This window comes from Oryctolagus cuniculus, chromosome 15, assembly GCF_964237555.1.
Source record: "Oryctolagus cuniculus chromosome 15, mOryCun1.1, whole genome shotgun sequence".
NCBI classification, from domain to species: domain Eukaryota; kingdom Metazoa; phylum Chordata; class Mammalia; order Lagomorpha; family Leporidae; genus Oryctolagus; species Oryctolagus cuniculus.
The window spans coordinates 83,153,080-83,176,011 of NC_091446.1; the positions used below are offsets into that span (position 1 = coordinate 83,153,080).

At 50.4% G+C, this 22,932-nt stretch overlaps 1 protein-coding gene and 2 long non-coding RNA genes across 24 annotated transcripts in view; 1 reads left to right on the forward strand and 2 right to left on the reverse strand.

Moving 5' to 3' along the window:
* The window catches only part of LOC103351327 (uncharacterized), a 555,796-nt gene that overhangs the window by 54,384 nt on the left and 478,480 nt on the right, over positions 1-22,932 (reverse strand). The gene's annotated exons all lie outside the window — the stretch shown is intronic.
* Positions 1,716-6,345, reverse strand: LOC138845423 (uncharacterized). Of its 2 annotated transcripts, none has more exons than XR_011382598.1 (2): positions 6,211-6,345; positions 1,716-2,103 (listed from the first exon to the last, which is right to left on the reverse strand). It is a non-coding gene; the product is annotated as an uncharacterized lncRNA (long non-coding RNA). The 2 variants fall into 2 exon arrangements; XR_011382599.1 differs by having other exon boundaries at positions 1,716-2,210; positions 6,211-6,333.
* Positions 6,346-22,932, forward strand: part of LOC100343496 (WASH complex subunit 2A) — a 58,066-nt gene continuing 41,479 nt past the window's right edge. For 4 of the 6 annotated variants that reach the window (XM_008269863.4, XM_051823717.2, XM_008269865.4 and 1 more), the window contains exons 1-7: positions 6,346-6,478; positions 6,576-6,698; positions 7,021-7,185; positions 13,880-13,942; positions 18,429-18,602; positions 21,154-21,247; positions 22,451-22,512. In XM_008269863.4, the coding sequence (XP_008268085.1) occupies positions 6,476-6,478; positions 6,576-6,698; positions 7,021-7,185; positions 13,880-13,942; positions 18,429-18,602; positions 21,154-21,247; positions 22,451-22,512 (684 nt within the window). In that variant the 5' untranslated portion in view covers positions 6,346-6,475. The remainder of the gene's footprint in view (positions 6,479-6,575; positions 6,699-7,020; positions 7,186-13,879; positions 13,943-18,428; positions 18,603-21,153; positions 21,248-22,450; positions 22,513-22,932) is intronic. The other 2 variants (XM_008269864.4, XM_051823718.2) reach the window with 1 other exon arrangement.

The following is a 22,932-nucleotide window of genomic DNA, read 5'->3' on the forward strand; positions in this document are numbered from 1 at the left end:
ATGTGGGCCAGATGGGGAGATTTCTGAGAGCAGGCCACACGGACGTGGACTTCAACACTCAATTCAGTTCAGCGCCACCAACATTCGGCTGAGGAGGGGCAGTGACACAGGGTGGGGGTGGGGGCAGATGTGGGAAAGGCTTACGATGGGAGGCTGAAGAGGCCCTTTGGCCAGGACAGGAGCGGCCGGGGGAGGAAGCCAGTTCTGCAGGTGGGTCTGAGTCGGCATGCAGATGCCAGGGCTGGAAGTGTCGGGAGACTCTGCCGGGTCTCCTGCTTGCTTTGTGACACCGCGGCTAGCCTCTTAGGCTGGGCAGGTACAGGGCTTCTCTCATCAGGCTGGCTCAAAGCTCCAGGACACAGAGGAGCTAGGTGGCTCTTGGGACTCCAGCTGGGGCCTTGGACATCACTCACGGGGGAAGGAGGTGGAGGGCTCCAGAATGGCCCCATTGGTTATGGGAACTGGGGACTCAAGTTACCCTGAGCACTAGTCCCTAGGGACACACAGTCCCTGGCCAAGACAGGGGGCGCTGCAGCTCCCGGCCTGACCCCCCGGCAGGCTCTCAGAGCCCCTTCCCAGGCACCTGCCCATCAGAAGATGAGCACTGACATCAGAGGACAGAAGAGTAGCAGCTGAGACCCTCCGGGGTGGGGGCAGCCTCAGGGGTTCCTGCCCACTTTGCTCCCACCCCATCCGTGCCCTGCAGACCCCAGCTGTCAGGGTCACATCAATCACGACGGCGAAAGCAGGATCCTGAACTTCAGATTCAGGCTGGTCTGGAATCACTCTTCTAAGGCCAATGTCAGCCTGTTCCTCAGCGCTTCCCCCCAACCACCACCCCCTCTGCTTTGGGCCAGAACCAGGTGTGGCAGAGGCACAGAGAGCAAGAAGTAGAGACACACAGGGCTTTCCCTTCCATCCGGTGGTTCACTCTCCAAATGCCCCAACAGCCAAGGCTGGGCCAGGACAAAGTCAGGAGCCAGGAATCCCATGTGGCTCTCCCCCATGGGAGACAGGGACCCAAGTGCTGGGGCCATCAGCTGCAGCCTCCAAAGAGCACCAGCAGAGAGCTTGCTGGGAAGCGGAGGTGGACTCGATTCCAGGAACCCCAGTGTTAGAGGCAGACATCCCAAGCACCAGCTCAACCCAGTGAGGTGTTTTTAATTAAATACAATTGTTGTAGAATTCAAAACAAGGTGTAGACTCTGTACCTCTCTATTGGCGAAAAAAAATATCAAAACAGTACAGGTGGCAAAGGAATAGGGGCAGGCAGATTTTTGGCAAAGCAAAAACAAATTGGAAAAAAATGAAATTGAATGAACCTGACAATAAGTGGAAAGAAAGGAAGGAAGGAAGGAAGGAAGGAAGGAAGGAAGGAAGGAAGGAAGGAAGGAAGGAAGGAAGGAAGGAAGGAAGGGAGAAAGGGAGGGAGGGAGGGAGGAAGGAAGGACGGACGAATGAGCACCGGGATGAAATGCAGTTACTAGCTGTTTTCAAGAATCTACAGAAAGGCTGCAAGTAAGACTGGCCAAAGGGAAACCAGCCAACAAAATTGGAGGCTGACACCCATTTCAGTGTCATGCCTCTATCTTGTCCCAGCATGAATTCCAAACGTAAATTCTAAGCTAACAAGACTGACACACGATACAACTTCTCAAACTGAACAATGACAATTATTTTACCTTTAGTAAAAAGTAAGTTCTACAAAGACCTAATTTTTTTAAAGATTTATTTATTTATTTGAAAGAGTTACACAGAGGACTGAGAGGCAGAGGCAGGCTCTGAGAGCCTGCCGGGGGGTCAGGCCGGGAGCTGCAGCACCCCCTGTCTTGGCCAGGGACTGTGTGTCCCTAGGGACTAGTGCTCAGGGTAACTTGAGTCCCCAGAGTTACACAGAGAGGCAGAGAGAGAGAGAGAGAGAGAGAGAGAGAGAGAGAGAGAGAGGTCTTCCATATGCTGGTTCACTCCCCAATTGGCCGCAATGGACGGAGCTGCAGCGAAGTGAAGCCAGGAGCCAGGAGCTTCTTCTGGGTCTGCCATATGGGTGCAGGGACCCAAGGACTTGGGCCATCTTCTACTGCTTTCCCAGGCCATAGCGGAGAGCTGGATTGGAAGTGGAACAGCCGGATCTCAAACCGGCACCCATATGGGATACCGGTGCTTCAGGCTAGGGCGTTAACCCGCTGCACCACAGCTCTGGCCCAGACCTTCTAATATTAAAAGAAAAAAAGCTTATATGGCAAATGGCGTTAGATAAAATGAAGCAAATACGCTGGGAATAAAAGAGATGTTCAAATACACACACACACACACACACACTCACACATTACAATCTGTTAAGTTCTACACCACCTTCAAGAGTGGGGAGCCTTTTTTCTGCCAAGAGCCATTTGGATATATATAATATCATTTGCAGGCCACACACAATTACCAATGTAAAAATGAGCCTGCTGGTAGCCAGTGTTGTGGTGCAGAGGTAGCCACTGCCTGCGACGCCGGCATCCCACTTGGGTGCCAGTTGTTTACACTAAGAACGTGGCACCCTTGAAGCAAACAGAAGTGACTACCAGAGCCCAGAGTGAGGGTGTAGGCAAGGAGGAGGGGACACAGGAAGAGGAGGGGACGATCTGACATGGCTCACTGCCCAGGGCTGGCTTTGCAGAGCAGGCTCCAGGAAAGCTGACCTTGCAAGCTTGCTCTCCCAGAGGGCAGCCCCCCAGGGACAAGGAAGCTGCAGGAGGCCGGCCTGAGTCAGAGCAGGAAGCGGCTCCTACTCCCCCTTCCCTGCATCCTGGACTCTTCCCTAACTGCTGCTGCAAAGCCTTAAAAACTGTTTTCTCAGGGAGGCAGTTTCTTTAGGGGAGCTAACCCTTCCCAGCCTCAGTCAAACTGGACAGAATCTGGGGAGCCTGCCCGAGCTCCTCCTTCACACGTGGGAAAGCATCATCTCTCCAAAGGGAAGTAGCCAACGTCAGCAGTCCCTTCCCAGCCTTCAGAGTTCAAGCTCAGCTCCTGATTGTCACTCAGGGCCCCTCCTCCTCCCAGGCCACTCCCTCCTCTCCTAATCTGCGTGGCCAGGGCTGCTACTGTACTGCATGGACCTGCAGCTTCCCAGAGCCCCTCAGGGAGCCACAGGCCTGGGGTGTCACTGGTCTGCCTCTGCACAGGTCAAGGTCATGGCTTAGGTGGACAGTCAAGCTTCCCTGGAGAAAGGAAACAGTCCAACTCCACGATTCCCACGTGCTTTCATCCAGCGCTTCTCACACTGATCTGGGGCCCCACAGAGGTCCCCGCGACCCTTTCAGGGGACCTGTGACTCACAACTCTCCCATCACAGCTCGCAGGGACAGCCTGGCTCCTTCACTCTCGCTCTCAGCTCAGCATGCAGTGGGGTTTTCCAGGAGCGACCTGGTGCAGGCTAGCGCAAATGAGGCTCCTGCAGTGCCTGGTGACAGATGACACACGGCAGGTGCACACTTTATCCTATCGAGTCTGCAGAGGCTGAGGGGAGAGTCCCACTACCCTCCATCATGCCAGGCAGAAAGGGGAAGGGGCAGAAATTTCAAACAATGCCACATTATTTTTTTTGCATTAGAAAATACAGTTTTTTAAAATATTATAAGTAATGGGTTTATTGTTTTATTTTTAAATCAGTTCATAAATAAAAATGTAGGAAATATCTCAGGTCTCATTATAACACGGCAAAGATTGATAGAGCTCACATAAACAGAAACAGAAGGAACAAGGCTGGCGCCTCAGCTCAATAGGCTAATCCTCTGCCTGCAGCACCGGCACACCGGGTTCTGGTCCTGGTCGGGGCACCAGATTCTGTCCCAGTTGCTCCTCTTCCAGGCCAGCTCTCTGCTGTGGCCCGGAAGTGCAGTGGAGGATGGCCCAAGTGCTTGGGCCCTGCACCCCATGGGAGACCAGGATAAGTACCTGCCTCCTGCCATTCGATCAGCGCAGTGCGCCGGCCACAGCGCGGGCTGCGGTAGCCATTGGAGGGTGAACCAACGGCAAAGGAAGACCTTTCTCTCTGTCTCTCTCACTGTCCACTCTGCCTGTCAAAAAAAAAAAAAAAAAAAGGCAAGAAAAGTGCAGTGACCTAAGATGGCAAGGCGATTGCATCCCTGTGACCAGGTCCTGGGGCCTAACACCCGTGTGGTCTCTGGGGAGCCGTGGCTGCTGGCTGACCCGAAGGCTGGGCCCTCTGCACAGCCCCACGTGGATCAGCCTCCCCTGGGAGGTGGGGGAGCCGGGCCCATTGGCTTGTTTCAGTCAGTGTGGATGGGGGATTGGAGCCTTCGTGGGTCTGCCACCACCGTGGGGTCTGCCTGCTGCCTTTTACAGGGTTGACTCTCTTTCCTGACCTTGGGGGATGGCACCTTTGGCTCTGTGTCCCTTGGGTCCGCCACTGAGTCCCCTATGCTGCACTCTTCCTAGACCCATGCAGGGGCCTGGGCCAGACAACGGGACACTGTCTCAACAGGGATGGAAGGAACCAGACCACGCTGGGCAATGACAGGAGCCCTGGGAGAGCCAGGATGGATGACTGACTCGGGAAGGAGCATGGTCCTTGGCAGTGAGGACAAGAGGACCAGAGGCCTCCCAGGGGCCCCACACCAGATGCCCGAGGCACCTCAGCCCCAGCAGACAGGAAAGGGGAGGTGGGGCTGTGAGGTATGGCTCAGAGACCTTGAACTTGACAGGCACATTTCCCAAAGGCTAAGCTGTAGGTGTGGCCTGGGAGGAGGGGCAGCTGGACTGACCGGCAGGAACTTAGGGGAGAGATGACACCAACTGTTCCACAGGGATGTCCCCAACTCCCAGCTGCAGAACGGGGTGAGGCATGACCGTGAGAACCAGTGCTCGCCCCTCACCCCACTGGCCCCCAGAATAGCCCATCCCTCACTCCAGGGCAGTCAGCAGCAGGTGCAGGGCACAAGGAACTGCAGTCCCTCCAATGCTCCGAGGGACTCTCCCTACTGCCGGGGGCAGGGCAGGCTGAGGAGCGGTGACCAGGACTCTGTTGGAAGGGGCTCCAAGCAGGTGACATTCAAATCAGAGTTGAGAGCAAAGGCCTAAGCTTGGATTCAGGTGTTTGTTTGTTTGTTTTTTAAGATTTTATTTAGGTCTTTGAGAGAGAGAGTTACAAAGAGAGGGAGAGACTAAAAGGTCTTCCATCCACTGGTTCACTCCCAAAATGGCCACAAGAGCTGGAGCTGGCCAATCCAAAGCCAGGAGCTAAGAGCTGCTTCTGGGACTTCCATGTGGGTGCAGGGGCCCAAGCACTTAGGCCATCTTCCACTACTTTCCCAGGCCCTAGCAGAGAGCTGGATCAGAAGTGGAGCAGCCAGGACTTGAACCAGTGACCGTACGGAATGCTGGCACTGCAGACAGAGGCTTAGCCTACTATGCCACAGTGCCAGCCCCATGGATGTGGTTTTAATATCCAAGAGAGACCCGAGTTACAGAACCTTCCCGGGACACTGGCGAGGATGGGACAGTCTGCACCGGGAGCTGGGACACACAACAGCCTCGCTCTCGCCCAGCTGGGTTGGGCCTTCCTCAGTAGCTGGTGGCGGGGAGGCCATGGCCCAGTCCCTCCGCCCAGAGTCCCAGCCGGGCTGGTGGAGAGATCGGCTTCCCTGGCGTCATGTCTCAGAGCAGCAGTCCCCGAGTCCCAGTGCCTTCTGCCCGTCCCCTGCGAGGGAGGCGGAGAAGAAGGGAACTCATTCGCCTCCAGCTGGAGCTTGCACGGCTTGAACACGCGGCAGGCTCCCCACCACAGGAGCATCTCGGGCCATGCAGAGAAGGCATCTGACCAAGCGCCGCATCATTTCATTACAGAAACACACAGAGGTAGGAACAGAAGGATATGACCTCCAACAGAACTAAAGCCTGCTAGGACAGGCCCGTAGCGGACATAATGAATGCAGAACACCAAATTCCTGCCCTCCTGGGGCCAGCGTGGTAGTGCAGAGGTTAAGCTGCTTGAGATGCTGGCAGTGCCTGCCCGCAGCCCCAACGAGAAAAGCGCAGCCTTCTCCTGTGCCCATGACCGCCAAAGTCCAAAGCTCCCAGGCTGGCTGCCCTACAGGATCCAGCAAGGACTCCCTCTCCAGACGCGCCGGGCCCGCAGCCAATACAGGGACCAAACCCGACCCGGAAGCCAAAGCGCCGCCGCCACCACCACCAGGCGGACTCCACCTCCTTATGGCTCCAGGCGTTTCCCTCGCGCCTCCTGCTTTCAGCAACCCAGCGCCTCCGAAAACCATAAACTCCTGCCTGGAACCGGCGGCCGCAGCTTCCGCAGTCCGGTCACGTGCGCACGGGAGCACGTGAGCGCCAGGGGTCACGTGAGCCCTGGCCACGCCCCGGGGGCCGCGCGGCCTGGCCTGGGTTTCCGGAGCGCTGTGGTCCTCGGCCGGAGCGGACGTCGCAGCCCCGGAGCTGGGGGAGGCGCGCGGCAGAGATGGTGAGGGCGGCGGGTCGGGCTGGAGCAGGACGCGCTGGGCCCTGGCCGCCGCCCCCAGGCTCAGCGCCTCTTCTCGCCTTTTCCCCGCCCGCTGCAGATGAACCGGACGACCCCCGAGCAGGAGCGGGCGCCGGCGTCGGAGGCCGTGTGGGAACGGCCCTGGTCGGTGGAAGAGATCCGCAGGAGCAGCCAGAGCTGGTCGCTGGCGGCCGACGCGGGCGTGAGAGGCGGGCCCGGGTGGGAGGACGCGGGTCCCGATTCCCTGGGCGCCCGGGGAGAGGGGCGGGCCGGCCGGGGGAGTGGGGGACCCGCAAACTGGTGAGAGTGGTGACTTCGCTGCGCCACAGGAAGGGCAGTTTTGGATAGCTGTGTTTCTTCACCCTGTGCCCGAGAGAAGCGAGATAGGCAGTGTCTGTGTTGACTGAAGATTTTTTCCATGCTTGGCCTGAGCGCCGTCGAAAGCAGCGTTCCCTCTAACAGTCCCGGCGCCCCTGGATGTTTATAGGTACTGATGCTGCCTGTGTGTGTTTTCTTTAAACCAGCTACTGCAGTTTCTACAGGAATTCTCGCAGCAGACCATCTCCAGGACACACGAGATCAAGAAACAAGTGGACGGGCTGATTCGGGAGAGTAAAGCCACAGATTGTCGCCTGCACAATGTCTTCAATGACTTCCTCATGCTGTCCAACACCCAGTTCATTGAAAATGTGAGTCTTTGAGTGACACTGCAGGATTGATAATGCTGCTGGGGGGAGCTGGCGGTGACGGGGTTTGATGTGGAAGCAACGACTCTCGGTCGCTGAGGCTTCTCTCTAGGATTAATGCCTGGTTTTTATTGGTGTCAAGGTGATTTTCTCTCAAGCCTTTGAAAGAAGTCTCATGATGAAATGGCCTCATAGGCTGGTCTTTGCAGCCCACTTTAATGTAGTCAGCAGTTGTGCCCTGTCGTGAGGCACTCAACACAGCCGGCTGGTGGCATTGTGTAAGGACAGCTGTGTACCCGGGCTGGCTCTCTGGGCACCAGCCTGTGGCTTCATTTATTGATTGGGCTCATTACGTCCTGCTAGATTGATTTAAAGATGTGTGTGCGTGTGTGTGTGTATGTGTCTGCCTGCCTGCTAGGAATAATCTCAGGTTAAGTTCACAGTGGCAGGAACCTGTGATATGAAATCAGCTATGAACAGCTTAGTGAGCTTTCCTCTCTCTGTTTATTGTGTGTCTGCTACATGCTAGGAATATATGTGTAAGCTAGGTAGACACTCTGCTTTAATAAATCCTGTAATTCCAGAATGGAAAGAAGTTAAAAGTGGGGCCGGAGCTAAGCGAAGGGGAGACTGTTCAGAGCTGAGGGTGGAGAGTGAGTCTCATTAAGCTGATCAAGCTGACCTCCAAGAGTAGCACCATTAATGTACAGAAAGAGGATTATTTGAGGAGCACACATCCTGAAATGGTTAGACAGAAAGCAATAGAAAATAATTTAAACATTGCAAGCTTATGAAAAACCCAAGACTCTGAGGATTAAGAGAACATCATCACACAGTGCGTCTCAGGAAATTTGTGCAGCGTGCTTGCTTGAGGGTTGTTTGTTTGTTTGTGTTTAGTAGGCATGCCACGTCTAGCTTTTCGAGGGCAGATATGTGTAAAATAAAGATCATAAGAAAAGTCTTTAGAGAGCTTGTTGCCAGTTCTTTCCTTTTAATGGCAAAGGAAAACCTGTAAGTTTGAAACAACAAATTCTTGCATAAAATCAGTAACCATTTTCTCATGGACTACACGTGATATGGCCACTCTTGCCCTGAACGTGTCTCTCGCTGAAACTGACAGCTTCGTGGCTGTAGTGTCTTTTCCTTGTGTGCAGCCGGTCACCCTTTTTCATGGAGCTGAATGCCTTTGTGGTGCCCTTTTAGGTCCTGTAGGTGCTCTCATTTTGTATCTTTCCTGCTGGGTCAGGTGCTCAGCTCCTCTCTGCGTTCAGCTTTGTGCCCTCCTGGACTGTGCCAGGAGCAGGTATGGGAGGTCCTTCTGTGGTCACTGTGTCTGACAGGATTGGTACCCGTTGCTGCTGGGTAATACTGTGGGGACAGGAGGCATTCTGAACCTCTTCAAAGTCACAGTTTTCAGGGCCTCTCTTGGCTCTCCATCTTCTTTTCTGGTCAAGTTTTCTTAGATCCTGAGCTGTCCATCAGCTCGTTTTTGCAGCGTTGTTTTCTTTTTGTGACAGTTCATTGTTTTTGTCCAATTCTGTGGATTCCTTGTTTCCCACCCCTCCCTCCATTCTCCCGTGTGAAGTCCTTATGCGTCCTCTTTTTTATTTTTTTTTAAGATTTATTTAATTATTTGACAGGCAGAGTTACAGAGAGGCAGAGAGAGAGAAAGGTCTTCCATCTCCTGATTCACTCCCCAATTGGCCTCCACGGCCAGAGCTGTGCCAATGCAAAGCCAGGAGCCAGGAGCTTCTTCTGCGTCTCCTATATGGGTGCAGGGTCCCAAGGACTTGGGCCATCGTCCACTGCTTTTCTAGGCTATGGCAGAAACCTGGATTGGAAGTGGAGCAGCTGGGACTCGAACTGGTGCCCATATGGGATGCCGGCACTGCAGGTTACCCACTGTGCCACAGCACCGGCCCCCAACGCCTCCTGTTTGAATATGCTGGATGTGACTGCCAAATTGAACTGCTATCCGAGCCTCCTGTGGTACCACGTGTTACAGGTGCTTTCCATTCATGGCAGAACATGAGGTTCTAGGAGCTACTGATGCTTAGGAAAACTAAAGAAATCCACATACCTGGGTGGACCTTTGGTTCAGCGCTTAAGACTCCACTTGGGACCCGCATCCTATATCCTAGTGCCTGGGTTTGAGTCTCAGCTCTGCTTCCCATTCTAATGTACACTCTGGGAGGCAGCAACTGATTTGGGAGTACTTGAGTCCCTGCTGTCCACGTAGGAGGCCTGGATTGAGCTCTGGGTTCCTGTCTTCAGCCTGGCTCAGCCCCAGCTATTGCAGACATTAGCGGGGTATGAACCAGCAGGTGGAGGCCATCCCTGTTTCTCTACATTTCAAATGGATAAGAAGAATGATGCAAAAAATTCTACTTCCTAATGGTGCGTCTGACAGTGGCCTGGCTTTTGATTTGTTCTCTTCAGACCCTGCGGCTGGTACTGAATGTATTACAATCCAGGATTGACACTGGTGTACTTTGGTTTCATGGTACTTTACTGGAAAGATTACTCAAAGTCAGGTAGGTTTCTAGTCTTAATTAATCCACATCAGAGGCAACCACAAAGTTGCAAACTGTGTTACAGAGTTAAGTGAAGGCGTCTGGACTTCTAGGGCAAGAGAGATGAGTATCTTCATAAAGGCTCCAGTGGGGACTGTGAGGGAGGAAATACTAATTAACATTGGTCCGTGTTTTAGTGTCTAATTAGAAGGTAACACACTTCTTCGAAGCTTCATTAGTCTATTAGTTTAGAAATTCTATCCTGAAATATTAAGTGCCATTGTTAACGATTTCAGTTTCTTAACAAGATCTCTTAAGGGAGGATGGAAAAAATAATCTTTAGTTTTATAAAATTAAACTTTCTTTTTGCATAAATGAGACTTTTTTTTTCAGGTCATTTTCCTATTAATTAGGAAAAATGCCAAGGATATTTAATAATTCTGGGTATAGCTTGAGTTGTAAGATGATTCACCATGGGGGCTGGTGCTGTGGCATAGTAGGCTAAACCTCTGCCTGCGGGATGCCGGTTCATGTCTGGCTGTTCCTCTTCTGATCCAGCTCTCTGCTGTCACCTGGGAAAGCAGTGGAAGATGGCCCAAGTCCTTTGGTCCCTGCACCCACGTGGGAGACCTGGAAGAAGCTCCTGGATTTGGGTTGGCGCAGCTCCGGCCATTATAGCCATTTGGGGAGTGAACCAGCAGATGGCAGACCTTTCTCTCTGTCTCTCCCTCTCTCTACCTATAACTCTGCCTCTCAAATAAATAAATCTAAAAAAAAGAGTGAGCACCACGTTCAGGCTTCCTGAGTTCCAGCCTGCTCAGGGTGAGGGCAGTTGGCAGGGGTGTGTGCTGAGTGCTGTGCCCTTGAGGGATGGAGCCGTGCACACCCTCAGGAGGTCCCAGGAGTCAGGCCCTCGACAGACCGGGGCGTCCTGGGAGCTCCTTCCTAAGGACCAACAGGAAGGCAGGCTGTAGCTGCTGTGCAGAGGCTTGCTCGGCCTTTTGGGTTCATGGTCTCGCTGGTCAGCATCGGGAAGTAACCTTGGTAGTAGCATCTCTCTCAAGTCTCACTTCTAAGATTCACTTACTTCTTTGTTCCTGTCTTTGAAAATTATCAAAGTAACTTCTGATCCTTATAGAGCAACTAGGGTGAGGGGGAATAAGAAAAAGAAGAAATCATCTGAAATTTTATCAGCTAGGGGCGAACCTATTGGTGTTTCTCCATGACTGTGTATGTATGTGTGGACTGCTTTCTTCTTCATATTAACCGAATTATTTTATAAATTTTAATGCAGCTTTGAGATTTGGGTAGAGACTTAAGTTTTTACTATTCTCACTCCATTATATGACTATCATGCTTCATTTAACAATCCTCCAATGTCAGGTTTTTTAATGACATATTTAGTATGTATAGAAAAATAGGGAGATCAGCTACGCATACTAAGACTATGCAGCCACTAGCATTAACCAATTTTAATATTTTGTCATATTTGCTTCATAGTTGCCAACTCCTTGGCTAAACATTATGAGTAGGGGCTTGTTTGTATCTGTGCCTTAAGAGACTTAAGAGAAGGGAAGGTTTTTTTTTTTTGGTCTGGAGAGGGTTTTTTTTTATTATTATTATTATTTGAAAAAGCTACAGAGAGAAGTAGAGACAGAGAGAGCTTCCATCTGCTGGTTCACTCTCCAAATGGCCGCAGTGGCCGGAGCTCAGTGGATCCGAAGCCAGGAGCCAGGACCCAGGAGCTTCTTCCAAGTCTCTCACACGGGTGCAGGGGCCTAAGGACTTGGGCCATCCTCCACTGCTTTCCCAGGCACATTAGCAAGGAGCTGAATGGGAAGTGGACTTGAACCAGCGCCCACATGGGATGCCAGTGCTGCAGACCAGGGCTATAACCCATTGTGCCACAGGCTGGCCCCAAGAGGGTGTGTGGGATGTGTGTGAGCATGGGAGTGTGTGTGTCAGTGGGCAGGCCTTCATTTTCTTCCTAGACTTGTGTGTGAAGGTCCGTGCGTGTCCGTGTGTGTGTGTGTGTGTGTGTGTGTAGAAGGAATGAGGCTTCTGTGATGCTCTGAGTCTGCCTCTGGCCTCTGCCCTTTGCCCTCTGCTGTGTAGCAGTGTCCTGATCTTCAGCACCACAGCCTTCTAGTTGTTTAGCTCTGGCCTTTCACTGTGCCCTGCGAATCTGAGGATTGTCCTGCAGTTTTGCTCCATAGAAAATCATACAGCATTTGACTGGTATTGCAAAGAACGATAAATGCGGTGTTTGTTAATCTCCAATATACTCTTCACACCATGAGCATCTTATTGTTGATGCATTTATGATTCTTTTTCCTGAAACTAAATTTCAGGAAATAAAATTCTTGGATCAGAGGATATGAATATTTAGAAACAACCTTGATCAGATGGGCAGATGTTTTCTAAAAGGTGGACAGCAGCTTGGGAAATGCTCAGGGAGCACAGTGCTAGTGATGGTGACATCAAATGTGTGGCTAGTAGCCTGGATATAGCTATGCAGATTGTTAAAAAATGGTTTTGTCCTTGGACTTGGCAGTCATATTTTGGGGAAGCCAATGGATGTAAAAGGGTCCCAGGCCCAAGAATATTTACGTGTGCCTGTGTGTGCCTACGTGTGCCTGTGTTGAGCGTGGCCTGTTTGGTAGCAACTGGAAATCTTAGTAGTCAGCACAGGAAACTTTCCAGTTAGTTATGGTAGAGGTTATGCCACAGACTGTTAGAGAGATGGTGGAAGAATTGAGTTAGATCCATAGGCATTGACCTAGAAAATGGTTTAGGAGGCCATTCAGTGGGGCAGAGAAGTATGCATAGTATGAGCGTTTCTGTTTAAAAGCAGGAAGGGTAGAGGCATTCTGAATATGAGCAGGGTCCCATACATCCTTGCATGAGAGCCTTGGGAAGATGAGATACAAGCAAACCGGCTTTGGACCAAGGATTAGGTGGGCGTGGGAACTGTTTTTAAATACATCTCTTGGGTGTTTCTCCTTTGGCTTTTGCATTGATTTAAAGTTTCAAAAATTGAGATGTAATTTGTATACCATAAAGCTCACCCTCCATAAAAACATCTAGCTCAGTGGTTTCTAGTGTATTCATCAGGTTTTATAACCATGACCACTTAATCTAGAACCTTTTGGTCACCTCATTTATATTGACTTTTTATAACAAGCATATTACTCTTCCAGTCATTAAAAGTTTATCCTATTTTTTTTTTAATATTTATTTGAAAGGAACCCTTACAGAAAGGTGGAGGCAGAGAGAGAGAGAGAGAGAGAGAGAGAGAGAGAGAGAGAGAGAGGTCTTCCATCTGCTGGTTCACTCCCCAAATGGCTGCAATGGCTGGAGCTGGGTTGATCAGGAGTCTGGAGCTTCTTCTGGGTCTCCCACGCAGGTGCAGAGGCCCAAAGACTTGGGCCATCTTCTGTTGCTTTCCCAGACCATAGCAGAGAGCTGGGTCAGAAATGGAGCAGCCAGGACTCAATATGGGATGCCAGCACTGCAGATGGTGGCTTTACTTGCTGTGCCACAGTGCCGACCATCCCCCCCCCCCAAAAAAAAAAAAAAAAGTGTAAAGAAAAGGAACTTGCAGTGCGTTGCTAGAGCAGTGGATCTCTTTTAAGGGGAAAGGAAGTGTTGTCAGTCAAGTACCCGACCTTCTGGCAAACACGTGACAGGTTTCCCCGTGTGCTTTCCTGCAGATGAGATTATTAGAACTTTAAGCAGCAGAATGAACATAAGCGTTCCCTTTACTATTTCCTCGGGTCTGGTCACCTACTTGATCAGTCACCCTGGTTGCTGCTGTCAGGGACCTCAGGTGAGAGCACCTGTATCCTAAGCCCCATCAGCGTTAGGAATCGCTTATAGGAGCAGACATGGACATGGATATCTCGCGGTTTCCACAACGTGGGTCAGCAGCAAGGCTGAACTTTTCTCACATTTCCTAGTCACTGGTATCTTTCACTGCAATTATTTCTAGTTTAATTTGTGGTGAAACAGCTGCTGTTCTTTGTCCTTTGCCCGCAACCCGCTGGTGGTAGCCTCTGCCATTCATTGAATGACCACTTCTTTCCCCATGCTTGTCTCTTTTTTTCCTCCCGTGTACTGAACTCTGATGCTGGGGTTTGTTATCAATAATGTTCTGACCTGAATGAATTTGCTTCCGTTTGTAGCGTGTGTACGATGAAGAAGTGGAGGAGCCAGTCGTCAAGCCTGAAGCTGAGAAGACAGAGCAGGTACTTGTGTTAAGTCACCTTCCAGGAGAGTTTCTGACATGGAAGGGAGAGTGATAGTGAGTGATGATGTGGTGGGGGGATGGGTGACATTGCACCTATCAGTTGAACATTTGTGTTTGTTTTTGTTATGTGATATGAGGAGAAGTTTATGGGAAAAATGGAATGAAAATGTAAGTTTAGGTGCCCCAAACTTCAAATCCATGCAGAATATGTATTTTTATGGACTTTTTGAAAACCTTGAATATCTGTGAATTTCAAATTCTTTTATACCCAGATAAGCTTACCTTAAAAAATACATTTTTTAAAAAAATATTCAAAAGGGAAAGAGGCAGAGAGAGAGAGAGCTCCCATCTGCTCCCCAAATGGCTGCGACAGCCAGAGACTAGCCAGGCCAAAGCCTGGAGCCAGGGACTCCATCTGGGTCTCTCTCCTGGGTTCCAGGGATCCAACTACTCGAGCTAGCACCGCTGCCTTTCGGGTGCGTGTTAGCAGGAAACTGGAGTTGGAAGCAGAGACAGGACTCAAACCCAGGCACTCTGATACGGGATACAGGCATCTTAACTGATGATTCTAGAAGCCTGCCCCCTGAATTAGCCTTTTCCATGAACCTTTTGAAATAACGTATAGCAAGGAATACTGAGTTCTGGCATCAGAACAGAGTTGAGGTCAGCAAGTTTTCTCTGAAAGGGTGAGATTGTAAATGTTACAGGTTCTGTAGGCCACATAGATCTCTGCCTCCCCTCCCCCTAATCTTCTTTTCCAGTCCTTTACACATGTAGAACCCATTCATCGCCTGAGCGCTAATACAAAAGCAGGCCCTGGGCTGGACCGTAATTAGCTGACTTTGAACCAGAACACTGAATAGATGAGCTCTTCAGAGACCGCTGCCCTGTGTTTTCGTGAGTGCTCCAATGCTTACTGCTACCAGATCAAGATGATTATCAGATGAAAACTAGTGTAGCCCCCACGCACTCGAGAGCCTCACGCAAGCCGCAGGTTTGTTAGCCCAGAGAACGGGGGCTGTGCCGGGCAGGACCACTTAGCAGCTCTTCACCAGACCACAGCAAGCTTGTGACTGGGAGCTGTTGCTGTCAAGAGATGACAGCCACTGGATGGCACACATCAGAGCTGCATGGCTGCTGCATGCTTGGGTGGTGGAGATGAGGAGGAGCTTCCTGGCATGGGAGAACAGGGACCCACTTCAGGGATGAGACGAGTAGGATGGAGGAAGAAAGGGCCAGCTTTTAAGGCAGTGAGTGAGGAGTCGTTCCAGCGCGTGAGAGTGCTGGGAGCTCGGGTCAGAGTCAGGGATGTGCCTGGTAGTTTTTGGACTGAGTTTGTGGAAGACCGAGGAGGTTGAGCAGGAGCAGGAAATGGGTGGGAGCTGGTGCTGGGTCTTGAAAACCAGGCTGCAGAATGGGGTGACAGCAGCTCCTGCGTGTCCTCTGTGGCTGCATGTGGTGCAGGTGCCTAAGTGACCGCCTTCCTCAGGGTCAGCGCATCATTGCCCTGGCTGCAGATGAGGCGACCTGGGTGATGCTGACTTCCCAGCACCCTGGCTGGGATCTGCCCTTTCCCCACCCCAATTCACTGGACCACAGCGCAACCTGAGTGAGCTTTCGGGGGTGGGGGGGGTTTAAACAGTACTCTGATTTGGTGAGAAAATATACATCATTTGAAAAGTTTGGTATTTCATCAGTAACGATTGCTTGTAACAGATCCAGCATTCAGGTTAGGAAAGGGTATTAGAAACCAACAACAGATCCATTGAGAAAAATTTGTTTTTAAAGACTTATTTATTTATTTATTTATTTGAAAGTCAGAATTGCAGAGAGAGAGAAGGGGGGGAGAGAGAGAAAAAGAGAGAGAGGGAGGTCTTCCATCTGCTCGTTCACTCCCCAGTTGGCTGCAATGGCTGTAGCTGCACCAACTTGAAGCCTGGAGCCAGGAGCTTCCTCCTGGTCTCCCACGTGGGTGCAGGGGCTCAAGGACTTGGGCCATCTTCTCCTGCTTTCCCAGGCCATAGCAGAGAGCTGGATCAGAAGTGGAGCAGCCGGGACTTGAACCAGCACCCATATGGGATACTGGCACTGCAGATGGTGGCTTTACTCGCTACACCACAGTACCGGCCCCAAGAAAACTTTCTCAGAAAAGGTTGTTTTATTTTTAGTGGCACTCAAGAATTTGCTAACCATTTAAGTACAATAATGTGTGGTGGGGAAGTTGTTGTGGTGCAGCAGGTTAACCCACTGCTGGGATGCTGGCTTCCCCTGTAGGAGTGTTGGTTTGAGTCTCGGCTGCTCTGCTTCTGATCCAGCTCCCTGCTAATGCCCCTGGGAAGCAGTGAATGGCAGCTCAAGTGCTTGAGTCCCTGCCACGCATGTGGGAGACCTGGATGGGATTCCTGTCTCCAGCTCTGGCTGTTATAGCCACTTGGGGGAGTTAACTAGCGGGTGGAAGATTCCAACCCCCACCCCCACTCTGCCTTTCAAATGAATAAACAAATCTTTAAAATGTGTATGGTTAACACCAAATCAGGGGTAAATTTGAAAGTAATAGGTGTTTAGTGAACTCTTCTTAAAAATTTTCAAGACCCTTATTTGAAAGGCAGAGCTCTCCCATCTTCTGGTTCCTTCCCCAAATACCAGCAGCAGCCAGGGCGGGGCCAGGCTGCAGCCTGGAGCTGGGAGCTCGGTCCTGCATGCAAGGCAGGGACCCAAATACTTGAGCCGTTGCCTGCTGCCTCCCAGGGGGTGCGCTGGTAGGAAGCTGGAAGCAGGAGTGGAGTCAGGACTTGAACCCAGGCTCTCTGATGTAGGCTGGGAGCATCCAAGGAGCATCTCAACTGCCGCACCAAATACCCACCTCTTAGCTGTTTTTTTTTAAGTTATAAGGTATTTATTTTATAAACTTGTTTTCACAGACTCAGTACAATATTAACTTTTGGACTGTGAACTAAGCATACCTGAATAGACCAAGATGCAACAAAACAAAAAAACCTTAGAAACAGTGCCCATATGGGGTGCCGACACTTCAGGCCAGGGCTTTAACCCATTGTGCCACAGTGCTGGCCCTGAAAACGTCCATATTTGAGGTAGAAGACTGAACTACTCATAGAGTTTTCGCTCTGCGGCCTGCAGAATGATTCTCTCTGGTTGGCCCCTTCTGCCAGTTTGTGTCAGCTTCTAGAACACTGGTGAGTAGGGGAAATGATACGAGATGTCGACCCCGTGTTCTCGTAACTATGGACGCTTGTGGATGAGGGGACTGTCACCGAGAGTTGCCACTGTAGCAGAGACCTGTGGAAAATTTCATAAACAGGTTGGTGACATGAGCAGACTGTATTTTTCAGGGTGAGCACTGTTCGAGAGAGATCCAGAGACTAGAGATGAAACGGACTCTCTCAGTGAGCAACGAATTCATAAAACAATTATAGGTGGCCATTTTATTTTTCAGTTGTAATTGACAACTGACATCTCTGGCTGGAATACAGCCAGGCCTTCTTCAGAGCCTTGGGTTTAGTACCTGTGGATTCAGCCAACTACCGGTTGAAAAAAAATCAGGTCTGTGTGGAACGTGTACAGACTTTGTTTTGTCATGATTCCCTAAACAGTTCAGTACAGCAACTGGTTCCATCACGTTTACATTGTGTTAGATCATTGTAAGTGATCCAGAGACGATTGCACATACCGGGGAGGATGTGGAGTCAGTTCTCTGTGGGTACTAAGAAATGATTGTATTTTCTTCTAAGTCTTACCTCCTGAAATGCTTCACACCACCATTATTGACCACGCAGTCTGGGCACAGTGAATCCACAAGCCTGGCCGTTTGTTGCTGCAGAGTCAGGGGAGGGTCTTGCCAGTCATTGGAAGGGAAAGTTGTGCAGTTGTGCCTCAGTAGCCAAGGGGGACTGGTCCCAGGACTCCCAAGGGTCCCGGGATCCACTGGTACTCAGGTCCCTCCTGTGAGATGGCATGGTGTCTGTATGCGACCTGCAGCATCTCTAGACGACTTACGGTAGCCGAGGCAGTGCACGTGCTGTGTGAAGAGCTGTTAGCACCGTATCGTTTACGGAACAGTGACAGGAAGAGGTCTCTATACTGTCGTACAGATGCACTGTTTCTTTCTAATACTCCCAGTCTGCATTCGGCTGCTTCCGCAGGTGTGCAGCTCCTGGTTATGGAGAGCCGTCTGTACTTTTGATTTTGCAGAATCATTTTATGATGAGACTGGAGCTCCGGGGTCTTGGGATCTCAGATCATTTGCTGCATGTCCAGAAAGTGTCTAACTTGAGATTTAAGACTTTTTTTGGTCTCACTGCAAAGTTTGGCCAAGGTATTCAACATATCTGACTTGTGTTAACATTTTTAATTAAGATCGTTTTAGAGTGTGAGGCCAAGCTTTAGGAACATTCACAGTATTTTATTGGGTTGGTATTAATATGTTAAAGAGCCATAAAGAATGTTGTTTTTTTTCTTTTTGATAGGAAAAGACCCGGGAACAGAAGGAAGTAGATCTGATTCCCAAAGTCCAAGAGGCCGTGAACTATGGGCTACAAGTATTGGACAGCGCGTTTGAGCAACTTGACATCAAAGCAGGAAACTCTGACTCCGAGGAAGACGATGCTAATGAGCGGGTGGAGCTGATCCTGGAACCAAAGGTGCAGACATCCAGTTTGCTTGTCTGTCGTGCCACCTGTTCCATCTTGGGTATCCTCCCGGGGCACGTACGGTCAGCAAGCGTGGACTTACCTCTGGGAAGTTAGCGTATCACTTGGCAGTCTAGTGTTGACTCCATCAGAAAGACTGGTTTACACGGGTGTTAGTTGAGCCCTGATGAGGTCTGAGGCCCCTGAGTTGGGGACACAGAGGTACAGGGTGTGGCTCCTCCTCACGGTACTGGGTACAGTGGTACCAGACAGGAGGCATTTACGTGAGTGATCATCAGCTGTTTTGAGGAAGAATTGACTTCCAGCTGGGATCCTAGGACAAAGATGAGGGTTGATTTTTTTTTTCTAAACTTGAGAAATTATATATACATATATATATATATATATATATATATATTTCTTTTTACAGGCAGAGTTAGACAGTGAGAGAGAGAGAAAAAGGTCTTCCTTGCCGGTGCCGTGGCTCACTAGGATAATCCTCCACCTTGCGGCGCCGGCACACCGGGTTCTAGTCTTGGTCTGGGCGCCGGATTCTGTCCCGGTTGCCCCTCTTCCAGGCCAGCTCTCTGCTGTGGCCAGGGAGTGCAGTGGAGGATGGCCCAAGTGCTTGGGCCCTGCACCCCATGGGAGACGAGGATAAGTACCTGGCTCCTGCCATCGGATCAGTGCGGTGCGTGGTCTGCAGTGTGCCGGCCGCGGCGGCCATTGGAGGGCGAGCCAATGGCAAAGGAAGACCTTTCTCTCTGTTTCTCTAAGTGTCCACTCTGCCTGTCAAAAAAAAAGGTCTTCCTTCCTTGGGTTCACCCCCAAATGGCCACTACAGCCGGCGTGCTGCGCCAATCCGAAGCCAGAAGCCAGGTGCTTCCTCCTGATCTCCCATGTGGGTGCAGGGCCCAAGAACTTGGGCCATCCTCCACTGCCTTCCCGGGCCACAGCAAAGAGCTGGACTGGAAGAGGAGCAACCGGGACAGAATCCGGCACCCCAACCAGGACTAGAATCCAGGTTGCCAGCGCCACAGGTGGAGGATTAGCCTAGTGAGCCGCGGCGCCGGCCCTTTATTTCTATTTTTAAACGTTGTATATATTTTTGATGACTAACATGTGTATTGAATATATGTGTACTGTGGAGTGGATTAAGCTAATTAACTTACTGGTTACCTCTCATACTTATTTTTTGTGATGCAGAACACTTAAAATCTGATTTTTAAGAATGCAATGCATTGTTATTAGCCATTATCACCACTGAACTCACCTCTGCTGTCTCCCTGGAATTCTGGATCTTTCAACCAATCTGGGTTTAATCTCCTCAGTGTACCCTTCCCTCATTTTTACAATGAACTTGGGATTTGACATGGGGTGTAGAGGGCGAGGAGGCCTGTGAGAAGCAGAGAGTACCGGGAACCCGCAGTTCTGCGGCTGGGCTGAGATTGTAGAAGGGCTGCAGGGCGTTCGGGCTGATGCTGCGCTGAGGTTGCAGGCGAAGCTGCCGTGAGCTTTCTGCAACAGGCTCCCCATTAACCCAGCAGCTGCTCGTTGCTTCACTCTTTCTCAGATCGTCACGCAAGGGGCCACACAGTCAGTCCCTCGGAACACTGGCTGTGCGTCCGTCCCTTTTCCTCGTTTGCTTCCTGCTGCCAAACGTGCTGCAGGCTTCTGCTGTCTTTGTGAACCAGGCACTCGGGGAGGGAGCTGCCGTGTGACTCAGCTGTGTCCACCAGCTTGACCTAGGACTGGACTTCTAGACGTTAATGGGTTTTTACTTTTATCTGTTTATTTTTTAAAGATGTCTTTTTATTTATTTGAAAGGCAGAATCACAGAGAGGGTAAGACAGAGATCTTCCACCTGCTGGTCCACTCCTCAGATGGCCATAACAGCCAGCTCCTGAAGCCAGGAGCCTGGAGTTTCTTCTAGGTTTCCCATGTGGGTCAGGAACCCAAGCACTCAACCATCTTTTGCTGCTTTCTCAGGCACATTAACAGGGAGCTGATGGAAAGTGGAGCAGCCAAGTTTTGAACCAGCGCCCACATGGGAAGCTGATGTTGCAGGTGACAGCTTAACCTGCTATGCCCCAACACCAGCCCTGGAAGTAATGAATTTTTTTTTTTTTTAAAGATTTATTTGAAAGTCAGAGTTACACAAAGATGGGAGAGGCAGAGAGAGAGGTCTTCCATCTGATGGTCACTCTCCAGTTGGCTGCACAGCCAGAGCTGCGCCAATCTGAAGCCAGGAACCAGGAGCCTCTTCCAAGTCTCCCACACGGGTATAGGTGCCCAAAGACTTGGGCCATCTTCTTCTGCTTTCCCAGGCTATAGCAGAGAGCTGGATAAGAAGTGGAGCAACCAGGTCTTGAACTGGTACCTATATGGGATGCCAGTGCTTCAGGCCATGGCATTAACCCACTGCGCCACAGCGTCGGCCCCAGTATCGTTTGTTTCTGTCACTTATTTGGAATAACCTGATTGGATTAAAAAGTCAAGAGGAAGTCTGTTTTATTTTTGTGTGTCCATATGCAGTGATTTATTTTCCCTTTCCTGTTGACAGGACCTGTACGTGGATCGACCTCTGCCTTACCTGATTGGCTCGAAGCTGTTCATGGAGCAGGAAGATGTGGGGCTGGGGGAGCTGTCCAGCGAAGGTGCTGTTCCCCCATGGGTGCCTGGGGTGCTCTCAGCTGTCCTATCTTGCTTGACTTGTTGCCTTTCAGTCATCTCCAACATTGCACCAAGTTGTAAGAAATGTGTAAAGAACTCCCATTTACCATTCAACCAGGATTCTTTTTTTTTTTTTTAATGGTTTTAATTATGTATTTGAGAGGCAGAGTTACATACAGAGGGAGAGACAGAGAGAGAGAGGTCTTTCATTTGCTGGTTCACTCCCCAAATGGCCTCAACAGCTGGAGCTGGGCCGATCTGGATCCAGGAGCTTCCTCCATCACCTGGGATTCTAAGTTGTTGACATGCTACCTTTATTTTATCATTCTCCCCATGTGAACATAATATGTCTCTCAGATCCTGTTTGAGAGACATCATGCCCCATTTCTCTTAAGTGTTAGTTTGTTTAATTTGTTTTATTTATTTGAAAATCAGAGTGGCAGAGATTTTCTGTCTGCTGGTTCACTCCTCCCAAATGGCCATAGCGGCTAGGTCTGGGCCAGACTGAAGCCAGGATCCAGGAACTCCATCTGGGTCTCCCACATGGGTGGCAGGAGTGAAAGTACTTGGGCCATCTTCCTGTGCCCTTTGAGACACGTTAGCAGGGAGCTGTATTGGAAGCAGAGTATCCAGACCCGAACCAGCACTCCAGTGTCGGGTGCTGGCGTCGCAAGCAATGGCTTAACTTGCTGAGCCACAGTGCTGGCCCCATTTCTGTATTTTCTAAGAACAAGGATATTCTCTTTCCTAACCGAGGGCAGTTGTCAAAATCAGGACGTTTTTCTGGCCGTAATACTGCTACATCATCTTCATTCGTATTCAGATTTTGCCGGTAATGTCCTTTGTAGTCTCTGTTTCCGCTGGTCCAGAACCCAGTCCAGGCCTACTCCCAGCATGTAGTAGCAAGTCCATCAGTCATCCTTCATCTGGTCCAATTCCTAGGCCATCTTGTTTTTTTTATGATGCTGTGGAAGACACAGACCAGTTTATTTTCTTGGTAAGGAAGCATCTGGTGGGGAAATAACATTGAGACCATGTAGATGTCGTGACACTTTCGATTCCAGCAAATGAGTATAGACGGCTTTGTCAGAATCTCGGATGCCCTTGCGCAGTGGCTTGAGTTTTGCCGTGAAGCAGAGGACATCTCTGGTGACCATGCCATTAATCCCGACCTCTCTTCTGGACAGAAGGTTCTGTGGGCAGCGATCGCGGCAGTATTGTGGACAGCGAGGAAGAGAAGGAAGAGGAGGTAAGGACGCCGTGACGTGAACGCATCTTGTGAGCAGGAGCCTGTCCAGCAGGCTGCGTAGGTACCAGATTAATTAACTAGCGGTCTGTTTTCATCAAGCTGAGCACGTACCATCTTAGTGAGCTAGCGCTCTGTTTGCATAAAGCTGCTCGGTAGAAGCCATCGTCAGGAGTTTTCTCCTTGGGTTAGATTTCTTTTTGGTCTAGGGTCCAAAAACATTGGAAACTGCTGTAGTTTTTTCAGCCATGACCCTTCCTCCCACCACAGCACCTAACCTTTCCTCCTCCTGGGATATTTTGAGGAGGGCAGCATAGCTATTCCTGTGGAATCCCGGCCTGAGACCTAGTCTTGGAGTGCGTTCCATTTTCAGATAATTCTAGGGCAAAGAAATCTTCATTTAAAACTTTCCTTACTTTCAAA